Source organism: Mus musculus, chromosome 11 (genome assembly GCF_000001635.26).
Source record: "Mus musculus strain C57BL/6J chromosome 11, GRCm38.p6 C57BL/6J".
Lineage (NCBI taxonomy): Eukaryota > Metazoa > Chordata > Mammalia > Rodentia > Muridae > Mus > Mus musculus.
Window position 1 is genome coordinate 5,222,397 of NC_000077.6, and position 19,509 is coordinate 5,241,905.

Here is a 19,509-nt window from a genome sequence, read left to right on the forward strand (position 1 = left end):
TTTTCTCATAACCCCTTTCACACACACACACACTTTTGCATATGACCCAGGGTATGAAGGTATATAAAAATAGAGAACTAGGGAGATGGCTAAGTCAGCAAAGTGTTTACCTTGTAACTACAGGACCTGAGTCTGAGCCCCAGAACAGATAAAACTATCCACGCACACCCAGTGCTGGCACCCTTGAGGTTCCCTGGCTAGCCAGCTTGCCTAATTATCAAGCTGCAGGCCACTGAGAGACCCTATCTCAAAAAAACTTGTCAGGTGGTGGTAGCACACACCTTTGATCACGGCACTTGAGAGGCAGAGGTAGGTAGATCTCTGTGAGTTCAAGGGTAGCCTGGTCTACAGAGTTGAGTTCCAGGATAGCCAGGACTACACTGAGAAATCCCATCTCAGAAAAGAAGAAGAGGAAGGAGGAAGAAAAGGAAGAGGAGAAGAAGGGAGGAGGAGGAGGAGGAGGAGGAAGAAAAGGAAGAGGAGAAGGAGGAGGAGGAGGAGGAGGAGGAATTGGCGGCTAGTCTGGCTGCAGTGAATCGCAGTGATTTGTCTGGCTTTGCTTGCCCAGAGCCGGGATCACAAGGACATGCCACCATGCCATTGTTACATGGTTCTAGGAATCCCATGTTTGCATGGCCAATACTTAATGGAACGAGCTCTCTTCTTAGAATCGTAATTTTTTAAAAAATGAAACTCACATCAGCAACTCAAATAATATTTGAAAAATCAAACATTCTAACATAATACAATTCAAAGGTATATTAATTTGATACATGCTAAGGAATGACAGCATGGAAATATTAAAAGCTTTAGTTTTTTTCAAAATTAAACCATTAAGTTTCCATAAGAACAGTGATTCTCAGCCTGTGGGTCATGATCTCTTTCGGAGCCATATATCAGATATCCTGCACATCAGATTATGATTCGTAATGCAAAATTACAGTTATGAAGCAGTAATGAAAATAGTTTTATGGTTGGGGTCACCACAACACAGTGAACTGTATTAAAGGGCCACAGCACTAGGAAGGTTGAGAACCACTGCTTAAGAACTTTGTATGAGAGTTTGAGGCCAGCCTGGTCTACAGAGTGAGTTCCAGGACAGCCAGGGCTATACAGAGAAACCCTGTCTAGGGGAAAAAACAAACAAACAAACAAACAAAAAAAAAAAAAGAGAGAGAGAGAGAAAAAAACTTTCCATGACTAGTAAAAGCGCCGCCGTTCATAACACCAATCTCTAACCTCCAATCTCAGCAGCGCTGCTTCAAGCTGCACTAGTTGTAAAGCCATGCAGTGTGTTCAGAAACAGACAGTGGGGAGACCACATGATGCCACGTGGGCAAGAGCTGCCAGAGGAGCCTCAGACTCACCCCAGGCTTCACTCTGACTTGGCTTTAGCCACTGCACATTCAGACACCTGTCACCATGCCCAATCTTTCACGACCCCAACATTCAGTTATATGACCCACATGGAATTGAGATCCCCAGTTTAAAAGCTCTGACGTAGAGCTGGTGAAGACAGAGTAGGTAAAACCCTTGCCTGCATGCCTGACCACCTGTTCAATGTTCCAAACCCTCGTGGTGGAAGAATGGATTCTTACTGATTGTCCTCTGAACCCCATATGTGTGCCATGGGATAAATGCATACATGCACACGCCCACCAACACAAGAAATAAATAAGCAAATACAATTTTTTAAAGAGCTGTGTCTTAGGCCACCACATTAGGCTTCTGTTCAGGTCGGGCTTGTCTTACCTTCTCAGGTAGCACACCGTCACCACACTCACCTTTCCATGCGAGGCAGAAGAAAGGTAGGTGTAGAGGCTGAGGCAAACTGACCAGTGACGGGGTGGGTGGAAGGAGGACAAGAGCTGTGTGGGCCCTACATCCATCCTGAAAAGCTCTTGGCTGCCTCAGGATACAGCCTGGAGTGTCCTAGGTGGCCTGGCACCCCCTGTCCCCCACCCCCTTTCAGCAGCACAGCCTCACCTCTGCTCCTTAGCCAGCCACACTGAACTGTGTATGTGTCCGGCTTTACCTTGCTCCCTGGCCTTTGGATTGTTACACTGCTTAGAAAACACTCTTCCCTACTTAAGATTTCAGTCTGAGCATCATTTTCCCCAGGGGTCACTTGGGGTCATAGTCCCCCCAACCTTTCCCTAGTTGAAAGTGAGGTGAATGGCCAAGCAGTGCAGTGCTACAGCAGCGTGGCGTTAGAGTTCAAACACGGTTCCCTTGTTTGTCTCCCAAACAACCATGGAGGACCTGTAAGTGCAGGACATCATTGCCTGCACCCTACTATATTTCCTACAGATACTCTGACTCTTAAGGATAAACAGCTGCAATTGTGAATTCACAGGTCCCCTTGGCAGCTGTGAATGTGTCCATTCACAGCACCTGCTGATGGCTCGCCATGGTTACCTTGTATCTAGAAACAGTATACTAGTTCCATACAGGTCAACTTTACAATTTAAAAAATACTAGATCACTGCATGAAATCTTTCCAAAATGCACTAGATATTAAATTTAAGACTTGTTTGGTTTGTTTGAGACAGAGTTTCACTGTGTAGCCTTGGCTGTCCTGGAACTTACTTTGTAGAGCAGGCTGGCACAGAGTTAGTGTGCCTCTGTCTTTTAGAGCTGGGATTAAAGGCATGTGTCACTATGCCCAGCTGGAAGTTTGGGAGGACATGTCTATTCTAAACCAGATGCTGTGGAGGCTACTGGGATCTCGGAAATGACTCCTCAGAGGGTCTTAAGGGGCATTTCTTACTGCGGTTGTGCCTGTACTCTGGGCTGAGAAGAAAACTCTACAGCTTACTAGAGTTGTGCTACAAGAAGGAGGACATGGCCTGGGCAAGGCCTTGCGCACCTGCTAGAAGCAGAACTGAGCTCAGTCGGGCTGCAGAGAGCTGCCTGGTTCTTCCCCATCCATGTGGTGGTTCCGAACCCATATGCCTGCTCACTCCTCACTCTTCATCCATGCAGCAGTTCTGAAACCGTCTGCCTGCTCACTCCTCGCTCGATCTTGGCACTTTCTGCAGACTCTGATCTACCCACCCTATGCCCAGCGGCAGCCAGCATCTGTACACTCTTGGCTGCTCCATCGTGGCCTGCATGGCTTCCATTCTCTGTCTCCCTTCTCAGTTCAGGGGATGAAATCCAGAGGCAAGTGCCCTATCCCTGAGCCATCCCCAGCCCACTGCAGCCTTCCCACTCTCAGGGCATCAGTAGTGGAATGAGGAACAATATGGGCCTCAGAGGGTTCATGTGAGACGTGGGTGAAGCACATCCACACCCCAAGGCTGGGCAGGACGATATATGCCGGACAAAGAGTTATTACCAGTCTGTAGAGTGAGGCTTTTACTACTCACCACACAAACAAGAACAACTTGCTGGGTAATAGAAAATTACAATAGCATTGATTTAAAAGACATCAAAAGTGGCCACCTCAGAAATTTTTTTCCTGGATATTAAAATATTCATCTTACATCTTTGCTGCACAGTGTGCTTCACCAGGTCATCTCACCTGAACGCCATCTCTCCGGGGGAGGCGGGAAACAGGACAAGAGTGAAGGGCTTTGCATAGGACACATAAGCAGCCCTTGCAGGCAGAATAGAGTTAGGGTGCAAATGCCTGCTGACTGTCTTATATAAACATGACAATTGCCATGATAGAAGAGAAACCACTATGCTCACTTAAAAATCAGCTTGGCTATAGTAACTGTGATGAAGGCTACATGGCTGTACCAAGCTAAGGCACTCAGTTACTTGCATCCCCTTGGAGGCTGTAAAGGTCACCAGCCCTCACCCCAACTCCATACAGCACAACCACCTGGCTGACTTAGGAGTGGGGAGACCCAGTGATACAGTGGCTTTTGAGTAGCCTGTGCTCCTGTAACTAACTTCAATCACCCCAATGCATTAAAGGTTCAGTCTATCGGTACCTTCAATGCGATGAAGAGACGTTTGTTCACATTGCCTAGACAAAGTCATTCAATACCTCCTGACAGACTCAGGCAGCTCCGCCCCATCATAGGAGGCAACTGACATTTAACACTGACTTTATCATCCTTCAGCCCACGACGGAATTCTACCTTTCTTCTTTCTTGTTTGACAGGATCTTGCCATAAATAAAAGCCCAGGTTGGTCTCTAACTCTTCCTCCTCCTGCCTCAGTTTCTTGATGTAATAATTACAGGCACGTTCCACCACCCCCTCCAAGACTGAATAGGTAAAGACAGAGGTCCCTCAGGGTGCTGTGTGTCTACAGGGATGCCTCTGGGACAGCACCAGCCTGTCGGGTGCTCTTTAACTGAAGAGTGTGGCTCTATGTCTCTCCAGAGAGACACGTCGTGCAGGGTTTCCAGACTGTGTCCCATCCTTAGGTCTTCCCAGAAGCAGGGAGGGAAAGTCCATTAGGAACGGATACTTGTCCTCAAGTTCCTTTACTTTCAGGGCCACTTGGAAGCCCTGTGGCTTCGTCATACATTTTTCCTCTTATGAGGAGGCTTCATCACTTAGGAAAAAGTAACACACAAATGGAACCCTTGGGGGCTGGTGAGATGGCTCAGCAGGTAAGAGCACCCGACTGTTCTTCCGAAGGTCCTGAGTTCAAATCCCAGCAACCACATGGTGGCTCACAACCATCCCTAACAGCAACCACATGGTGGCTCACAACCATCCGTAATGAGATCTGACTCCCTCTTCTGGAGGGTCTGAAGACAGCTACAGTGTACTTACATGTAATAAATAAAATAAATAAATAAATAAATAATAAAAAAAAATGGAACCCTTGTTTATCACAGTCAAGGCACTGAAGCTCATGGCAATTACAGCAGTCCCCTCCCTTATCTGTAAGGGATACATTCCAAAGCCCTCCAGTGGATGCCAGACACCACAGATAGTACCCAGCCGTACAGAGGCTGAGTTTCCTTCCTATAGGAGTATACACACTCTGCCTTCGCTATCCGAGGTGTGACCACAAAACTGGTACTGCCTTCTCTTCCACAACTGTCCACGGATAGAAGATTCATCCTCACCACAGAAGTTAGAAATCCCAGCATACGTTCCCTCATCTTCACTAAGCTGAAGATTGTGAACTCAAGTTCCAGGAAAAGAGCCACACCCAAGACCCTGCAAGGCTGATTGATTGCCTAGAACTTTGTGACTGTGGGGAGATGGAATGTGGCAGATCAGGACTCAGTTTATCTTGGAAATACCTTTAACTCCCTTACTCCCCTCACAGTTCACCTCTGTGTCTCACCTAGCATTCCTGTGACTGTCATAAGAAACCTTTTGGGATGTAGTGACTTAACAGACCTTCCATGAACCCAAAGGCTAAGAATGTTATCAGATGAAACCTACAGAGCAGATTTCCCTACTTGGCCATGACCCACCTCCCTAATATTTCTACCAATGCACTCGAAACCTGCCCTGGTAATAACTTTACACATCCTGTCACCATGAAAACTTCATGAAATTTACCACACTGTAGCCTGGTGTTTGCGGCAAACTCAGTCTGTGTTCCCAGGCTATGATCACACTCATTTGGACTTGCCATCTCTTGTTCCTTGTGCGGTGAGAGCGGTGTTTAGAGTCAGATAAGCACCCAGGAGATACTTTTGCTCAAAAGCATTGACTCTGCATTCATTTGTGCCATCCATATTTCTCATTTTGGCTGAAGCCATGGGGATAGGATCCTGAATCTGTGCATGACTCCCAAAGTGGGTAATTATCCATAGAGAGGTGAGTTGTACTCGGATGTATCTTGGAGCAGAAGTGGTCATTACTTAGAACCACTTTGTCTCCTCAAGAGACAGGACTTCTATGGACCACTTTGCAGAATTGAGACTACTTAGGCCTCAAGCTCATGTGATAGTGGCTAAGCCTTGGCATACTGAGGATAAGTGGCTAAGCCTAGCAGTACAGCCCAGGTTTTTGCCCTAAAGACTTTAACTAGGGAATGTCCTCCTACTTCATTAAAGAAACCCCTTTAGGGCTTCTCCTTGGTAGAAATGAATGAATGAATGAATGAATGAATGAATATCATTTGAATACAAAAGGTGCCTCTCTCTGTTGGGACTAAAGGTAAGCACTAGATAGCATCATTGTGGTGGTTTGAATAGGAATGACCCCATAGACTCATGTCTTTAAATGCTAGGTCCATAGGGAGTGTCCTATTAGGAAGTAAGGTCTTGTTGGAGGAAGCGAGTCACTGAGGGAAGGGCCTTGAGGTCTCCTATGGTCAAGCTACGTACACCCAGTGAGGTATAAAGTCTCCATCTGCTGCCTGCTGATCCAGATGTAAAACTCTCAGCTCCATCTCCAGCATCATGTCTACCTGCATGTCACTATGCTTCATAACATGATGATAATGAACTGAACCTCTGAACCTGTACGCCAGTCGCAATTAAATATTTTCTTTTATAAGAATTGCTGCTGAGCGTGGTGGCGCACGCCTTTAATCCCAGCACTCGGGAGGCAGAGGCAGGCAGATTTCTGAGTTTGAGGCCAGCCTGGTCTACAGAGTGAGTTCTAGGACAGCCAGGGCTATACAGAGAAACCCTGTCTCAAAAAACCAAAAAAAAAAAAAAAAAAAAAAAAAAGAAAAGAATTGCTGTGGTCATGGTGTCTGTGATGGTTTGTATATGCTTGGCCCAGGAAGTGGCACTATTAGAAGGTATGGCCCTGTTGGAAGTAGGTGTGGCCTTGTTGGAGTAGGTGTGTCACCGTGGATGTAGGCTTTAAGACCCTCATGGTAGCCAGGGCAGTGGTGGTGTATGCCTTTAATCCTAGCACTTGGGAATTTGAGGTCAGCCTGGTCTACAGAGTGAGTTCCAGGACATCCAGGGCTACACAGAGAAACCCTGTCTCGAAAAACCAAACAAAACAAACCCTCATCCTATATTCATGGAAGTCAGTATCTGCTAGCGCCTTCAGATGAAGATGTAGAGCTCTCAGCTCTGCCTGCACTGTGTCTGTCTAGACGCTGCCATGCTCCCACCTTGATGGTAATGGACTGAACCTCTGAATCTGTAAGCCAGCCTCAATTAAATGTTGTCCTCATAAGAGTTGCCTTGGTCATGGTGTCTGTTCACAGCAGTAAAACCCTAAGACAATTCATGCTCTCCAGAATTGTACACAATTTAAAAATTATGAATTGCTTATTTGTTTACTTATTTTGTACTTTTCATGCTATTCATGCCACAGTGTGTGTGTGTGTGTGTGTGCGTGTGTGTGTGTGTATGTGAGTGTGTGTGCATGTGTGTGTGTATGTGAGTGTGTATATGTGTGTGTGTGTTTGTGAGTGTGTGTGTATGTGTGTGTGTGTCTCAGAGGACATGCAGGTTCTCTCCTTCTATCCTGTGTGCTCCTGAGGTTGCAGGAACCCAGGCTGCAGCACCTTCACCCACCGAGCCATTCTGTGCACCCCGGTTTCCCCTCACATTACCAGTGTACTTCACACAACTGTGCCAAGGACACCATCTGTGCCACTGAAGAAAATGCTTTGGTCACAAAGTCTCCAGCTGGCTTTGTTTGTTTTTAACAACCCTAGGAAGATCAAACCTGGGGCCTCAGGAATTCTAAGGCAAGGCTACAGCTACTGAACTACAGCTACAGTCCTTCAAGTTGGCTTTTTTTTTTCATGGTAAACTAAATAATGCTAAATTACAAAAACCAAAACTTGAATCTACACTAAACCTGAGTCCATAAAACTGCACTGTAAGGACAAACATGTCGGTGGCACACACCTTTAACCGGAGTACAATGGAGGCAGCAGCAGGTGGATTTTATGAGTTCAAGGCCAGCCTAATGAACATAATGAATCCGAGATAGACCAACCAGGCTACAATGAGACCCCATCTCAAAACAAGACACAAACAAACACAAAAGCCACCAGTGTGGTCCTTTTGTGACCCTTGAGTCCAGTGCTACGGCTACTGAACATCGAGTGCAGCAAAGGCACCATGCCCGTCCCCACACTTAGGCGGGTAAGGGTGGACAGAAACAAAAATAAACATTTTGGAAATCACATGGCAGGACAGTACCAGGGGAATCCATTCCCTGGGGAAAACACACCCATACAATAGCTGGTGACATTTTCAGGCCTATTATTATCTAGGTCCTAAACTTGAGGTTTATGCATTTTATTAATGTTCAAAATAGCCTGAGAAAGCACCGATGAGCAGAGAAAGCCCAGAGAAGAGCTACTCTCCTAAAGCCACTGAAGGAGTGATGCTGTGTGCCTCGGCCAGTGATGTTGTGGCCCAAATGCTTCCCATTAGTCATGTGTCCCACAGGAAGAGATGTCACCTCACCAGATGGAGGAGGGTGTATAAAGTACCCTGTCTAGCCTCCTGTGCTGGGTGGGAGCCTTGAAGCACTCTATTCTCCCTCACCTCCACCAGCGCCCTCCCACAGATGCACACAGATGCCAACTGAGGGTGACCCCCATGGGAGCACAGCCTCCTGTGCAATCCTGGGGACCCTGCTCTACGCTGGGCTTTCCATTACTTGGGAATTTCAGAGCAGTCCCAGCCCCTGTCACCAAACAGCTTCATCTTGCTGACAAAACTTGCCACAGAAAGCAAGAACAAATGATATTAAAACTGGATTCTGACAATGACAACATGGGTAGTCTAAACGGGTACACATGAGTAAGAATGCTAAGCAGTCAAGATGGCAAGACAGAGAGGTGCTGCAGACCTGTGGTATCCATGTGGCCTCCACCTCTTTGGCTACTGAGGAAAGCAGGAGGTTCCTCTTTGGTTGCAATGAGGCAATGTACTCTGTCTTTGACATGAACTTCAGCACAAATCGGTGAAGCCTGAAGCTGGGAAAGACCCTGAAGCCTAGAAAAGGCTGGCAGAGTGTTCTGTGCAGAGGGTCCAAGCCTGAAGCCAGTTCCCAGATAATAACAGCTGGGCAGAGAACACCCACAGTGCCAGCCCAGCATCAGCATGTGCTGTGCCAGCAAAGGCTTCCTGGATATTGTGGTAGCCTGCTCTGCTCCTGGGGGCTTGGGATTTCCCAAACCCAGAGAAAAGAAAACAACTCAGAGCTAGCAACGTGAGTTGCATCCTTGCTACCTGTTCAGCATTCAGTTGGTCCCTTCATTTCCACAATGTCAGAAAGGGAATTTTATTATTTCTCAATACTACTTAAATTTTTATCTTAATTCTTAAAGAAAACACACACACACACACACACACACACACACACACACACACACACACACTATCTCAACAGTAGCTCAGATCCATTCTAGGGCACCAGTTTTCAGGAAAACAGGAAATAAGGTTGCTTGTAAGGACCAGAAGGAAAAGGGACTACTGTTGCCTTAGGGTCCTGTATCCAAACCCTATCTGACCCAGGATGTAGCAGAACTAGCTAGTCTTGATGTTCTTACTGAACAATGGGGGAGGGAAAACCAGACATGTCTGCAACTGCTACCAAGTCTGCTTGAGAACACGGGTGTGGTACAAGCCGGGCATCCAGCAATAGCTGGACAATATGGAGACCAGTGCTGACACCAACGACAGATGTGCCAGCATCACATATATCCTACAGTGAGACCAATGACAGGCGTGTCAGTATCATACGTCCTACAGTGGAATGTGTCCTTTGTGAAGCTTTGGAGATCACAATTTTATAAGAGATCACAATTGAAAGCTTTTACACTCTTTTAGGGCAAAAATGAACAAAAGCTAAGGGAAGACAGATTAGGCAGAGTACCACTTAGTTCAGAGGAACTTGAGCCGGGTGATGGCTAATCTCTGTTGCCAGTGATGACATCTAGAATAAACTAAAATCCAAGCAGCTGGGCACACTTGTCAGGGATTCTTCTTGACTGGATTATTTGAGGAGGGAGACCAAATCTAGATCTGGTGACAGCCCACATAAAAGGACATGGAAGAAGGAAGCTTTTACCTTTTGCCTGCTTGCCCCGACTCTCACTGGCAAGTTTCCCTGTCCTGATCCTAAGACATGCCTTCACTGGTGCTAGAACCTATTTCTCTGAAATTCCAAAGTAGACTCAAAACTGGCAGCTCTCTAGATTTCCCTAAGACTCTAACCAGACTTCCAATGCTGAGACATCCAGTCTCTCAGATTGAAAAACTTCCAGATCCATAGTCTTTCTGTTGGGAGAAAGCCATTGTTGGACTACTCAGACCACAGCCTTTAAGCAACTCCTCCTCCTCCTCCTCCTCCTCCCCTTCTCTCCTCTCCTCTCCTCCCCTCTTCCTCTCCCCTCCCCTCCCCTTCTCTTTTCTTTCAGAGAAGATCTATATGGCCATGGTTGAGCTGGAATTAACTCAATATGTAGATCAGTCTAGCTTTGACTCAGTTCTACCTGCCTCTGCCTCCCAAGAGCTGGGATTAATGGTGTACACCACCATCACATTTGCTCTTACAGTTTAGTTTTATGGTTTCAGAGCTGGTTTGTCACTCAGCTCCATTATCTATCTATCTATCTATCTATCTATCTATCTATCTATCTATCTATCTATCTATCATTCCATGTATACGGGTGTTTTGTCTGCATGATGTCTGTGCACCATGTGCATGACTGGTCGCTATGGAGGCCAGAAGCGTGTGGCACATCTATTGGGATAAGAGTTACAGATGGTTGTGAACTACCGTGAGGATTCTGGGAATGAAACCTGGGTCCTTTGCAAGAGTAGCTAGTGTTCTTAACTGCTGGGCCATCTCTCAACTCTAACATCTAAAGCAGAGGTTCTCACCCTTCCTAATGCTGTGACCCTTTAATACAGTTCTTCTTGTGTGGTGACCCCAACCATACAATTACTTTCATTGGTAATTCACAACTGTAATTTTGCAGCTCTTATGGATTGTAATATAAATATTTGTGTTTTCCGATTGTCTTAGGCGACCCCCGTGGAAGGGTGGTCCTAACCCTGAGTGGTCGAGACCCACAGGCTGAGAGCTGCTGACAGTAGGCCAGTAAGAACAACCTTGCTACTCACAGCCCAACTGTAAGCATCGAGCCAACCTCCTCCCACACCTGGCACATGCCCTCTCTCATGTGTGTGACATTTGTCACCCTCAGTTCTCCAGAGTATTATGCGCATGCTCACCAGTTCATGTAGCAGTCTTCTACCTTAAACTGCAGGTTTCCACCGATACAGACTACACCTGGGTACAAGCTCTTACTCTAGTCAGAGCCTAAGAAACCAGCTGGGAGTGAACCCAGTTGTAGTGCGCTCTCCTGGCATGTGCCAAGGCCTCTATCATTGCACAAATAAAAAGGGAAGAAAGAAGTACCATTTGTCACAGCTAACAACTCTTAAAGGTCGTATAACTCCACTACGCTTATCTCTCTATGTGTGCATGCATGCGGGCCAGCAAGCCATAGCAAGTGTGGAGGCCAGAGGACTAAGGAGAAACTCAGGCCATCAGGCATGTTACAAGCACCCTTATGTACTGAACCATCTTGCTGGCTCCTAAAGTTTTATGATTTTAAACTTTAATAATTAATTTTAATAACTACTTCAATAATGAATAGTTTTCATAACTTTAAGTAATAATTAAGAACTGTAATAAACTTAATTAAAGCCTTAACGACAAACTTTAACAACAATTTCAGGCACTGACAAGCTAATGGAAAGTTCTCCAGGAGTTAGAGACGGTGCTTGGTGGACACGGGAGAGAGGCCCAGAGCTGATCTCAAGCTAAATATTTCAGTCCAGATATTCTGAATGGTATACATATTTTAAACATTTTAGGTCTTACAAGGTATGAAACTTTACTTAAAAAAATAATGTAGCTGGTTCAGTGATGCTGGAGTTTGATCCCTGGGACCCATCATGTGGTATAAAGAGGAAAATGACTCAAAACCATCCTCTGACCAGCAGCCCCATCGACTCAGGAGGGTGACACTGGCAACTGAGTCCTAGGGGTGGAGACCAGTCTGGGAGACGACCATAAGCCACCGCCCCACCCACCCCACTATTTTGGTTACTAAAGTTAATAAAAATTTATTAATATCACCAGGTTCAATCTTCCAAATTTCTCTTAAGTCAAAGATTGGTAGGTGAAAATTTTTTGGTAGATTTAAAAAATAAAATAAAATAAAAGCTCTCAGATATCAGCAGGTAAACTTTTTATGCCTGGGCTCAAATGAGCTGTGTGCAGAAAACTTTAACTTTAAAAAAAATGGAAGGGCTGGAGAAATGGCACCATGGTTAAGAGCACATGCTGAGCTTCCAGAGGCCCTGAGTTCAGTCCTTGGATGCACATCAGGTGGCTCACCACCTCTTAGGACTCTGGCACAGAGGGCTTTAGTACCTCGAGTCTTCATGGGTACCTGCACGAGTGTGCACATGTCCCTGCACAGATAATTAAAATAAAACCTTCAAATGTTTGTTAGTGGCGCTTTCTTTCTCTCTGGAGGGTGAGAGGTCAGCATGTGGAGTCAGCTCTCTCCTCAGGTCGTAGGGCTCCTAAGGCTCACACTCAGCTCACACTCAGCTCACACTCAGCTCACACTCAGCTCACAAGTGCACTTGGTGAGCATTTGGGGCTCCTAAGGCTCACACTCAGCTCACCCGTGCACTTGCCGAGCATCTCTAGTCCTTTTATTTGCCTTTAAATGTCATTTTCAGACCATTTTCCCACTCAAAAATTACATTATTTACTTTCAAAATCTTAAGTTTGAAGCGTTGCATATGCCTGTAATCCCAAAATCCAGAAGGCTAGGGCATGAGGGTTTTGAATTCTAGTCTAGCCTAGGTTAAATACTGAGACCTTACTTCCAAAGAAAATAAAACTCCAGAGGTAAAATCGAGCAAATGAAAAGCTGTATTAGAGACTACACAAGCTTGTCCACCAAAAGCACTGCACAGAAGGATGGTTATTTAACAGAGGGAAAGATGCACAGGCTGTCGGACCCAGGCTTCCCGCACAGCTCTGCTAGCCTTGGAATCTGCTTGTACCATCTTGTCTCTCTTGAGAGCTCTAAGAACCAGGGCTTCTGAGCCAAGCTCTAATCGCTGGGAGCAGTCTGATTTCTCTTTTGAATTCTACTCCATCTCCACCTCCTGCTCATAACACACCAGGGGCAGAGGTTCAGGGCTGCACACAATGGCTCACCATTCAACCAATTCTGCTCTGTCCCCAAACATTCACTCCCCTGCCTCTGTGGGGCCTGCCATATTCAAATAGGAACTTGATCATGTTACTGGCCTTTTCCTGAATGACAAGCCAGTGCTAGTCATGAACAAGCGAGTGTTATAGAGGCTGGTATTAGTTATAAAAATAGTGACTCCACATCCAGAAATAGACCAAATGTGGCCTTAGAGGCAAGCTGTGTCTCTGTTAAATCCACAGGTACCTCCTCGGGCCTCCTGCTACAGTATACAGCCTTTTCCTCAGCCATGTTAGTCAAGCACGGTGAGACCTGAAGTCAGGGCTCTGGCTTGATAAGGAGGTTTCATACAACAGAGTGAACTGGAAGATTTTCCAAAGAACCAAATCCAGGTACCACCCATCCTCCATCCACCCACCTCAGGGCCACTCTTCCTTCCCACGATTTGCAAGGCTCCTTACTCTGGCCACTTGCAAGGCTGGAAGGATGGGAATAGTGCGTACTCTCTGCTTTCTTCAACTGTGGGGATGTTAGAGATATACTAGTTGCTATATTATTTTGCCATAATTTTCTCTTCTCGAATGTAGTTTCAATGAGTACATAAGTCGGCTCCTACTGAACTGAACTATGCTTTACGAATGTGGGCCGAACATTATCTTTCCAAATGAAAGTGCTCAGATTGAAACACCCTGTTGTCCTTCTGAGAATGGCATAGACAGAGAGGAGAAGGTCATCTTTGTGTAGAACAAATGGAGCGAGGGAGATCCGCTTTCCTTTCTGCCCATCTTTACACAGCCACTGCCAAGTGACATGTTTTATCATTTTAAAAATCTGGCTAAGTAGACTGAGCAAAGACCCCATTCTTCTGCTCTTCACCGTTTTTTCTCAATTGGAGACCTGCACTGAGGCACACTCAGGTTGGCAGGTTGGTGACAGTAAGAACAGTGGGCCTACAGGTCTGGTCCTGCCTCTCCCTCTCCCTAGAGCTCTCAGCATGCAGACTGCTCTAGGCAAGTAGGAGAGGGATCCCAGGTCTCAGAAAGACCTGCAACAAGCAAGCTTCCTGGGCTGAGGACAAGGAAGGAAAGAAGCAGGCTTATAATGAGGGGGAAAATCACCTAGAGGCTGGGCAGAGGCAGAGAGGCAGGGAGGCAGGGAGGCAGGGAGGCAGGGAGGCAGGGAGGCAGGGAGACAGAGTGGCAGAGAGACAGGGAGGCAGAGAGGCAGAGTGACAGAGAGGCAGAGTAACAGAGTGGCAGAGAGGCAGAGTGGCAGAGTGGCAGAGGCAGGTGAATCTGTATGAGTTTAGACCAGTCTGGTATATATATATAAAGAGTTCCAGGATAGCCAGAACTACATAGTGAGACCCTGTCTCAACAAAAGCAAAGCAAAGCAAAGCAAAGCAAAGCAAAGCAAAGCAAAGCAAAGCAAAGCAAAGCAAAGCAAAGCAAAGCAAAGCAAAGCAAAGCAAAAAATAAAAACAACTCCCACCAAAGGCTTACTTTATTTTTAAGTTCTGTGTGTATGTGCCTTTGGGTATGTACACTTTGGGGGTGGGTTTTACGGGTGGGTTTCAAGACAGGGTCTCTCTGTGTAGCCCTGTCTGGCTTGGAACTCACTCTATAGACCAGGTTGGCCTGGAACTCACAGAGATCTTCCTGTCTCTGCCTCCTTGGTACTAGAATTAAAGGTGTGTGCCACCGCTGCCTGGCAAGGGTTTGTGCACTTCTCTGTGCAGAGCCCATGAAGTCCAGCAGAGCTCTGGGTCCCCTGCAGCTAGAGTTACTGGCAGTTGTGAGCCGCATGGTGGGGTGCTGGGGACAAAACTCAGGTCCTCTCCAGGAGCAGCAAGTGCTCTCCAACTACTATTTTATGTTTTTCTTTTGAGACAAGATTTTACCATGTAAACTGGGCTGGAATTCAACCTCCGACGGCCTCAGGGTTCAGAGTGCTAGGATTCCAGCCTGAGCCACCATGCCAGCTTACAGGAAAAACAGGCAAAATAACAACGAAGCTCCAAATACCTCAGGAGAAGACCCACTCAACATGGCAGCTCTCTGGGAATCTGGATGTCCTTTTGCCTTTATATTGGGAACATACCAAATGAGTAGGAGAAAGAATGAAACAGTAAAGAAACGGGTCTCAGGGAGACACCTTAGTGGGTAAAGTACAACCCCAAGGACCAGAGCTTAGTCCCCAGCACCCACGTAAAAAGCCAGGCATGGTGACATAGGCTTATGATCCCAGTGCTAGGAATAGGGAGTGGAGACAGGGGGTTCTCTAGGGCTGTGCCCAGACAGTTTGCCTAACCCATCAGTCCCAGGTTCCAGTGAGAGAGCCAGTCTCAGAAAACAAGGTGGATGGCTCCCGAGGAACAACACCCAGGGTTGACCTCTGGCTTCCACTCATGCAAGCACGTATATGCATATGCACATACACATACCCTCATACATATGAATACTCACATATGTAAACACAAAAGGCTGGAGAGACTGAGTCATGAATCATCGTTAAAAACACACTAGCTGGTGTGAATCATAGCACTGTGAATTAAAGAGCTATGGGTGGTAGCTAACCAGTGATCTACTATTATTTTCCAGAGACATTGGAATAATAATACCAAATAATACCAAATATGGAAATTCTTCTTTTGGTTTTTGTTGTTGTTGTTTTGAGACAGGGTTTCTCTGTGTGTCTTGGCTGTCCTGGAACTCACTCTGTAGACCAGGCTGGCCTTGAACTCACAGAGATCTGCCTGTCTCTGGCTCCTGAGTGCTGGGATTAAAGGAGTGTATCACCACCTCCTGGTTAAATGGGTATTTCTAGTTCTTAAGAACCTCAATAAAAAAGTGGAAGCCTACAGGCCAGGGGCTCAGTACTCAGGCCCCAGATGGCAGTCAGCCTTACTCTGGCAGGCAGGAATTTCACAGTACTTCCAGTAGACTCCGTCCTCATGCTCGGCCACGTAGCACCAAGGGCTCACGTCTCCATCTGGATTTCTGTTGGGAATAAAGACACATCAGTGACACTGCTTGGGCTTCTAGTCACCTAGTCCATTCAGTGTACAGCCTTGAGTTCCCTATCATTTCTAATAACTGGTCATTTTAATATTATCGCTCTTCAGGGAGGAAAACATCAGCTGGCCATAGTGGCTCAGACCTGTAACTTCAGCACCCAAGAAGCTAAGGCTGGAGGGTTGCTACAAGCTCTAGGCCAGCTTGGGCTACATAGCAGGACTCTGTCTCAAGCAAACAAACAAACTAAACAATAAAATCACATATAGTACAATTGTCCGAGTTTGGAAAAGGTATACTATTTAGGGAAGGATGTAATCTCAAAAAAAAAAATGGTTGCTTTTTGTGTTATTTGAAAGTGTTTCTCTGTGTAGTCCTGGCTGTCCTGCAACTCACTATGTAGACCATGGTGGCCTCTGCCTGCCTCTGCCTCCTGAGTATAAAGAGAATCTTTTAGAAGCATCACTGGTCAATAAAAAAGCCAACGGCCAATGAGCTGAGGCAGGAAACAGGACATGGGACACTGGCAGGAAGAAGAGGATTTTGGGAAATAGTGAGAGAAGAAAAGAAGAAGGAGAAAAAAGAGAGAGATTGGAGAAAGATGCCGAGAGAGACACTGAGAGACGCTGAGGGAGACACAGAGGGAGAGGCAGACAGGGGCTGAAGGTAACTGACCGTGTGGAAGACAGAACTTGAATGGTCAGATAAGTTACGAGCTAGCCAGGGATGAGCCAACGCTTAGGGCCTAGGCATTTATTTAATAATATATAACTGGTCTCAAAGTCGTCATTCAGGGAACAGGAGCTAGGAGAACAAACGGATTGAATTCTTTTACACCTGAGTGCCTGGATTAAAATGCGAGCCACCACATCCGGCTTCATCTCAAATTGTAAACATGCTTACTTCTAGGGGATAAGACTTTGGCATCTTAGGGTTTTCTGGAGGTGGGGGATTCTTTCGTGGTTTTACTTTCTTCCTCTTTCAATAATGAATATCCCAAGTATAGTTTCCAAACAGCTAAGTAAATTCACATAACACAAACTCAGTCTATGCTGGCTAACTCACAGACAGAAGCGATCCTTCATCCCCAGAGAGATCCCACAGAGGCTTCTCAGACAGCCATGACAATCATGTTTTTTAAAGCATTCCCAAGTGAGAACAGCTTGGAGTAAATGACCTTCAAGGCTGTTTCGGTGCAGAGACATTCCAGATAGTAAAACTGCTTCACTGGTGAGCAGTTCAGCAAATGACAGGGGTTGCTACAGAGAAGCCGGCCTCGCTTCACCCCTTCCCAAGCCCCCTTTATTTAGACTCAGAATACTGGAAACCTGACACTCCAGTTAGGCAGGAAATGGGCACAAGGACACCCCCTCCCCAGCCCCAGCTTTGCAGCCTGCTCCTGGGCCTGAGCAGACAAGCCCATTGTGTGGCTGAGAGATAAGCCTCCCCAGGACTACAGAGCCTTTCTCTTCTGTGCCCTAAGGCAGGTGCAGGGACAACTCTGCTCTCCTGGGCTCTGCCTCTCCGTCTAATCCAGATACTTTAGGTCTAGCAGGGAGAAGCCGGTTCCCATCACTCGATAGCATGTAGACATCTCAGATGTGACAGATCTGAGAAGTTGTACAAGGCAAACACGGTGTCAGATGTCAGCTGAGAAATCAAAGTGGCAGGGCTTGTACAAAGCCCTTCTTTAAACAGTATGTCACCGTCTTCTTCCTCCCTCTGTTCTGAGTTCAGCTTTGATGTAGTATTGGATAAAACCCCTAGACAACAAGTGTTTATTATCAATGTCAAAGCCATTCTAAAAGCATCCGAATAGCTTAATAAAGAGCAGGCAAGCCTATCCTTACTTCTCTGCAGAACTAGAGCAAAAGGCCTGGGCTCTGAGGTGATATCATCAACAGACTCGCCTTGCTCTCTTTTGAAGTATAAACTGGAAATTCAGGTCTGGTACATTCCATCAAGTTAGAGGGCTATAGCCCAAGGAGTTAAGGGGAAGGTCCTCCCAGCCCTCTGGTACAGCCCTGGAATGCTAAGGGTGCACTCCTTAGAGCCTGTGAGTAGAGTAGACATAGGCACTCATGTAGAAAAGCCAGCAGACAATACCAAAGACCCTACCCCTTTCTCTAAGTGCCCTTCCCAGGCCAGCCATTCTTAGGACTAGAAAGACTAGAGGAGGGTAATGGGGCAGAAATGGAGCAACTGTGCTGAGAAGTGTATGTGCATGTTCATGACCGTGTGCTCATGCATGTGTGCATGCTCATGTATGCACATCCATGTTCTTGTGAGTCCATGTTCTTGTATGTGTGTGTATGTTCATGTATATACTTGTGCATGAGTGTGCATTTAGAGACTAAAGGTCAAACTTGGGTGTCATTCTTTAGGTGCAATTCACCTCTTCTATTTTGAAACAGGTATCTATCACTGGCCTGAAACTTCCCTCGTGGCAGGCCAGGTACCCCAGGAATCTGCCTGTCTCCGCCTCCCCAGTGTGGGGATTGTAAGCACGCAACCACTCAGCGCTTTTATTAATGTGGGAGATGCGGATTAAAGCAGGATCTTTGGGTGAGCACTTCACCGTTTACTTATGTGTATGCAAGTATACGCACGCATGTGTAGGGAGCACGTGCCAGGGCACAGAGAGCTGTAGCGTTGACCCTTCCGTTCTGCCATCCGGGTGCAGGGGATTGAACTCAGGTCATCAGGCTTTGCAGCAAGCACCTCTGCCCACTAAACCATCTCAGCAGCCTACAAATTTGGGGTTTTTTGGGGGGGGGGATTTCGAGACAGGGTTTCTCTGTGTAGCCCTGGCTGTCCTGGAACTCACTCTGTAGACCAGGCTGGCCTCGAACTCAGAAATCCGCCTGCCTCTGCCTCCCGAGTGCTGGGATTAAAGGCGTGCGCCATCACCACCCGGCACAAATTTTTATTTATACAAAATACTAATATGCACAACTTTGAAAATAAATGAAGACTTGGTTAATGAGCATAAGTAAGCCTAGCAATCAACTACAAAGGACAGGGACTAGAGGGATGGCTCAGTGGTCAAGAGTGTGCACTGCTCTTCTGGTGCACCGGGAGTCCAGTTCCCAGAATCCCACTGGGCGGCTCACAGCTACTTGTAACTCCAATTATAAGGAATCTGGTATCTGGGGCACCTGTTATCTGTGGCACCTGCAATTGTATACTGACCCTCCCTACATATACACATAATCTAAAATAATAAAATACATCTTTAAAAAATACAAATGACAGCAAAGTGGAAAGACGTCACACATAATACCAGGCAGGGTTCCAGGAGAGACAGGCAGCAGGAGGACTAACCAACACTACAGAAAGCTTTCACTCAGTTTTGGTTTAGACTTTTGAGGTGGGAATGTATACAGCC

At 46.4% G+C, this 19,509-nt stretch overlaps 1 protein-coding gene across 3 annotated transcripts in view; it reads right to left on the reverse strand.

Moving 5' to 3' along the window:
• Positions 1-19,509, reverse strand: part of Kremen1 (kringle containing transmembrane protein 1) — a 70,163-nt gene that overhangs the window by 30,846 nt on the left and 19,808 nt on the right. For all 3 annotated transcript variants that reach the window (XM_006514912.4, NM_032396.3, XM_006514913.4), the window contains exon 3: positions 16,015-16,106. In XM_006514912.4, coding sequence (XP_006514975.1) covers positions 16,015-16,106 — 92 coding nt within the window. The remainder of the gene's footprint in view (positions 1-16,014; positions 16,107-19,509) is intronic.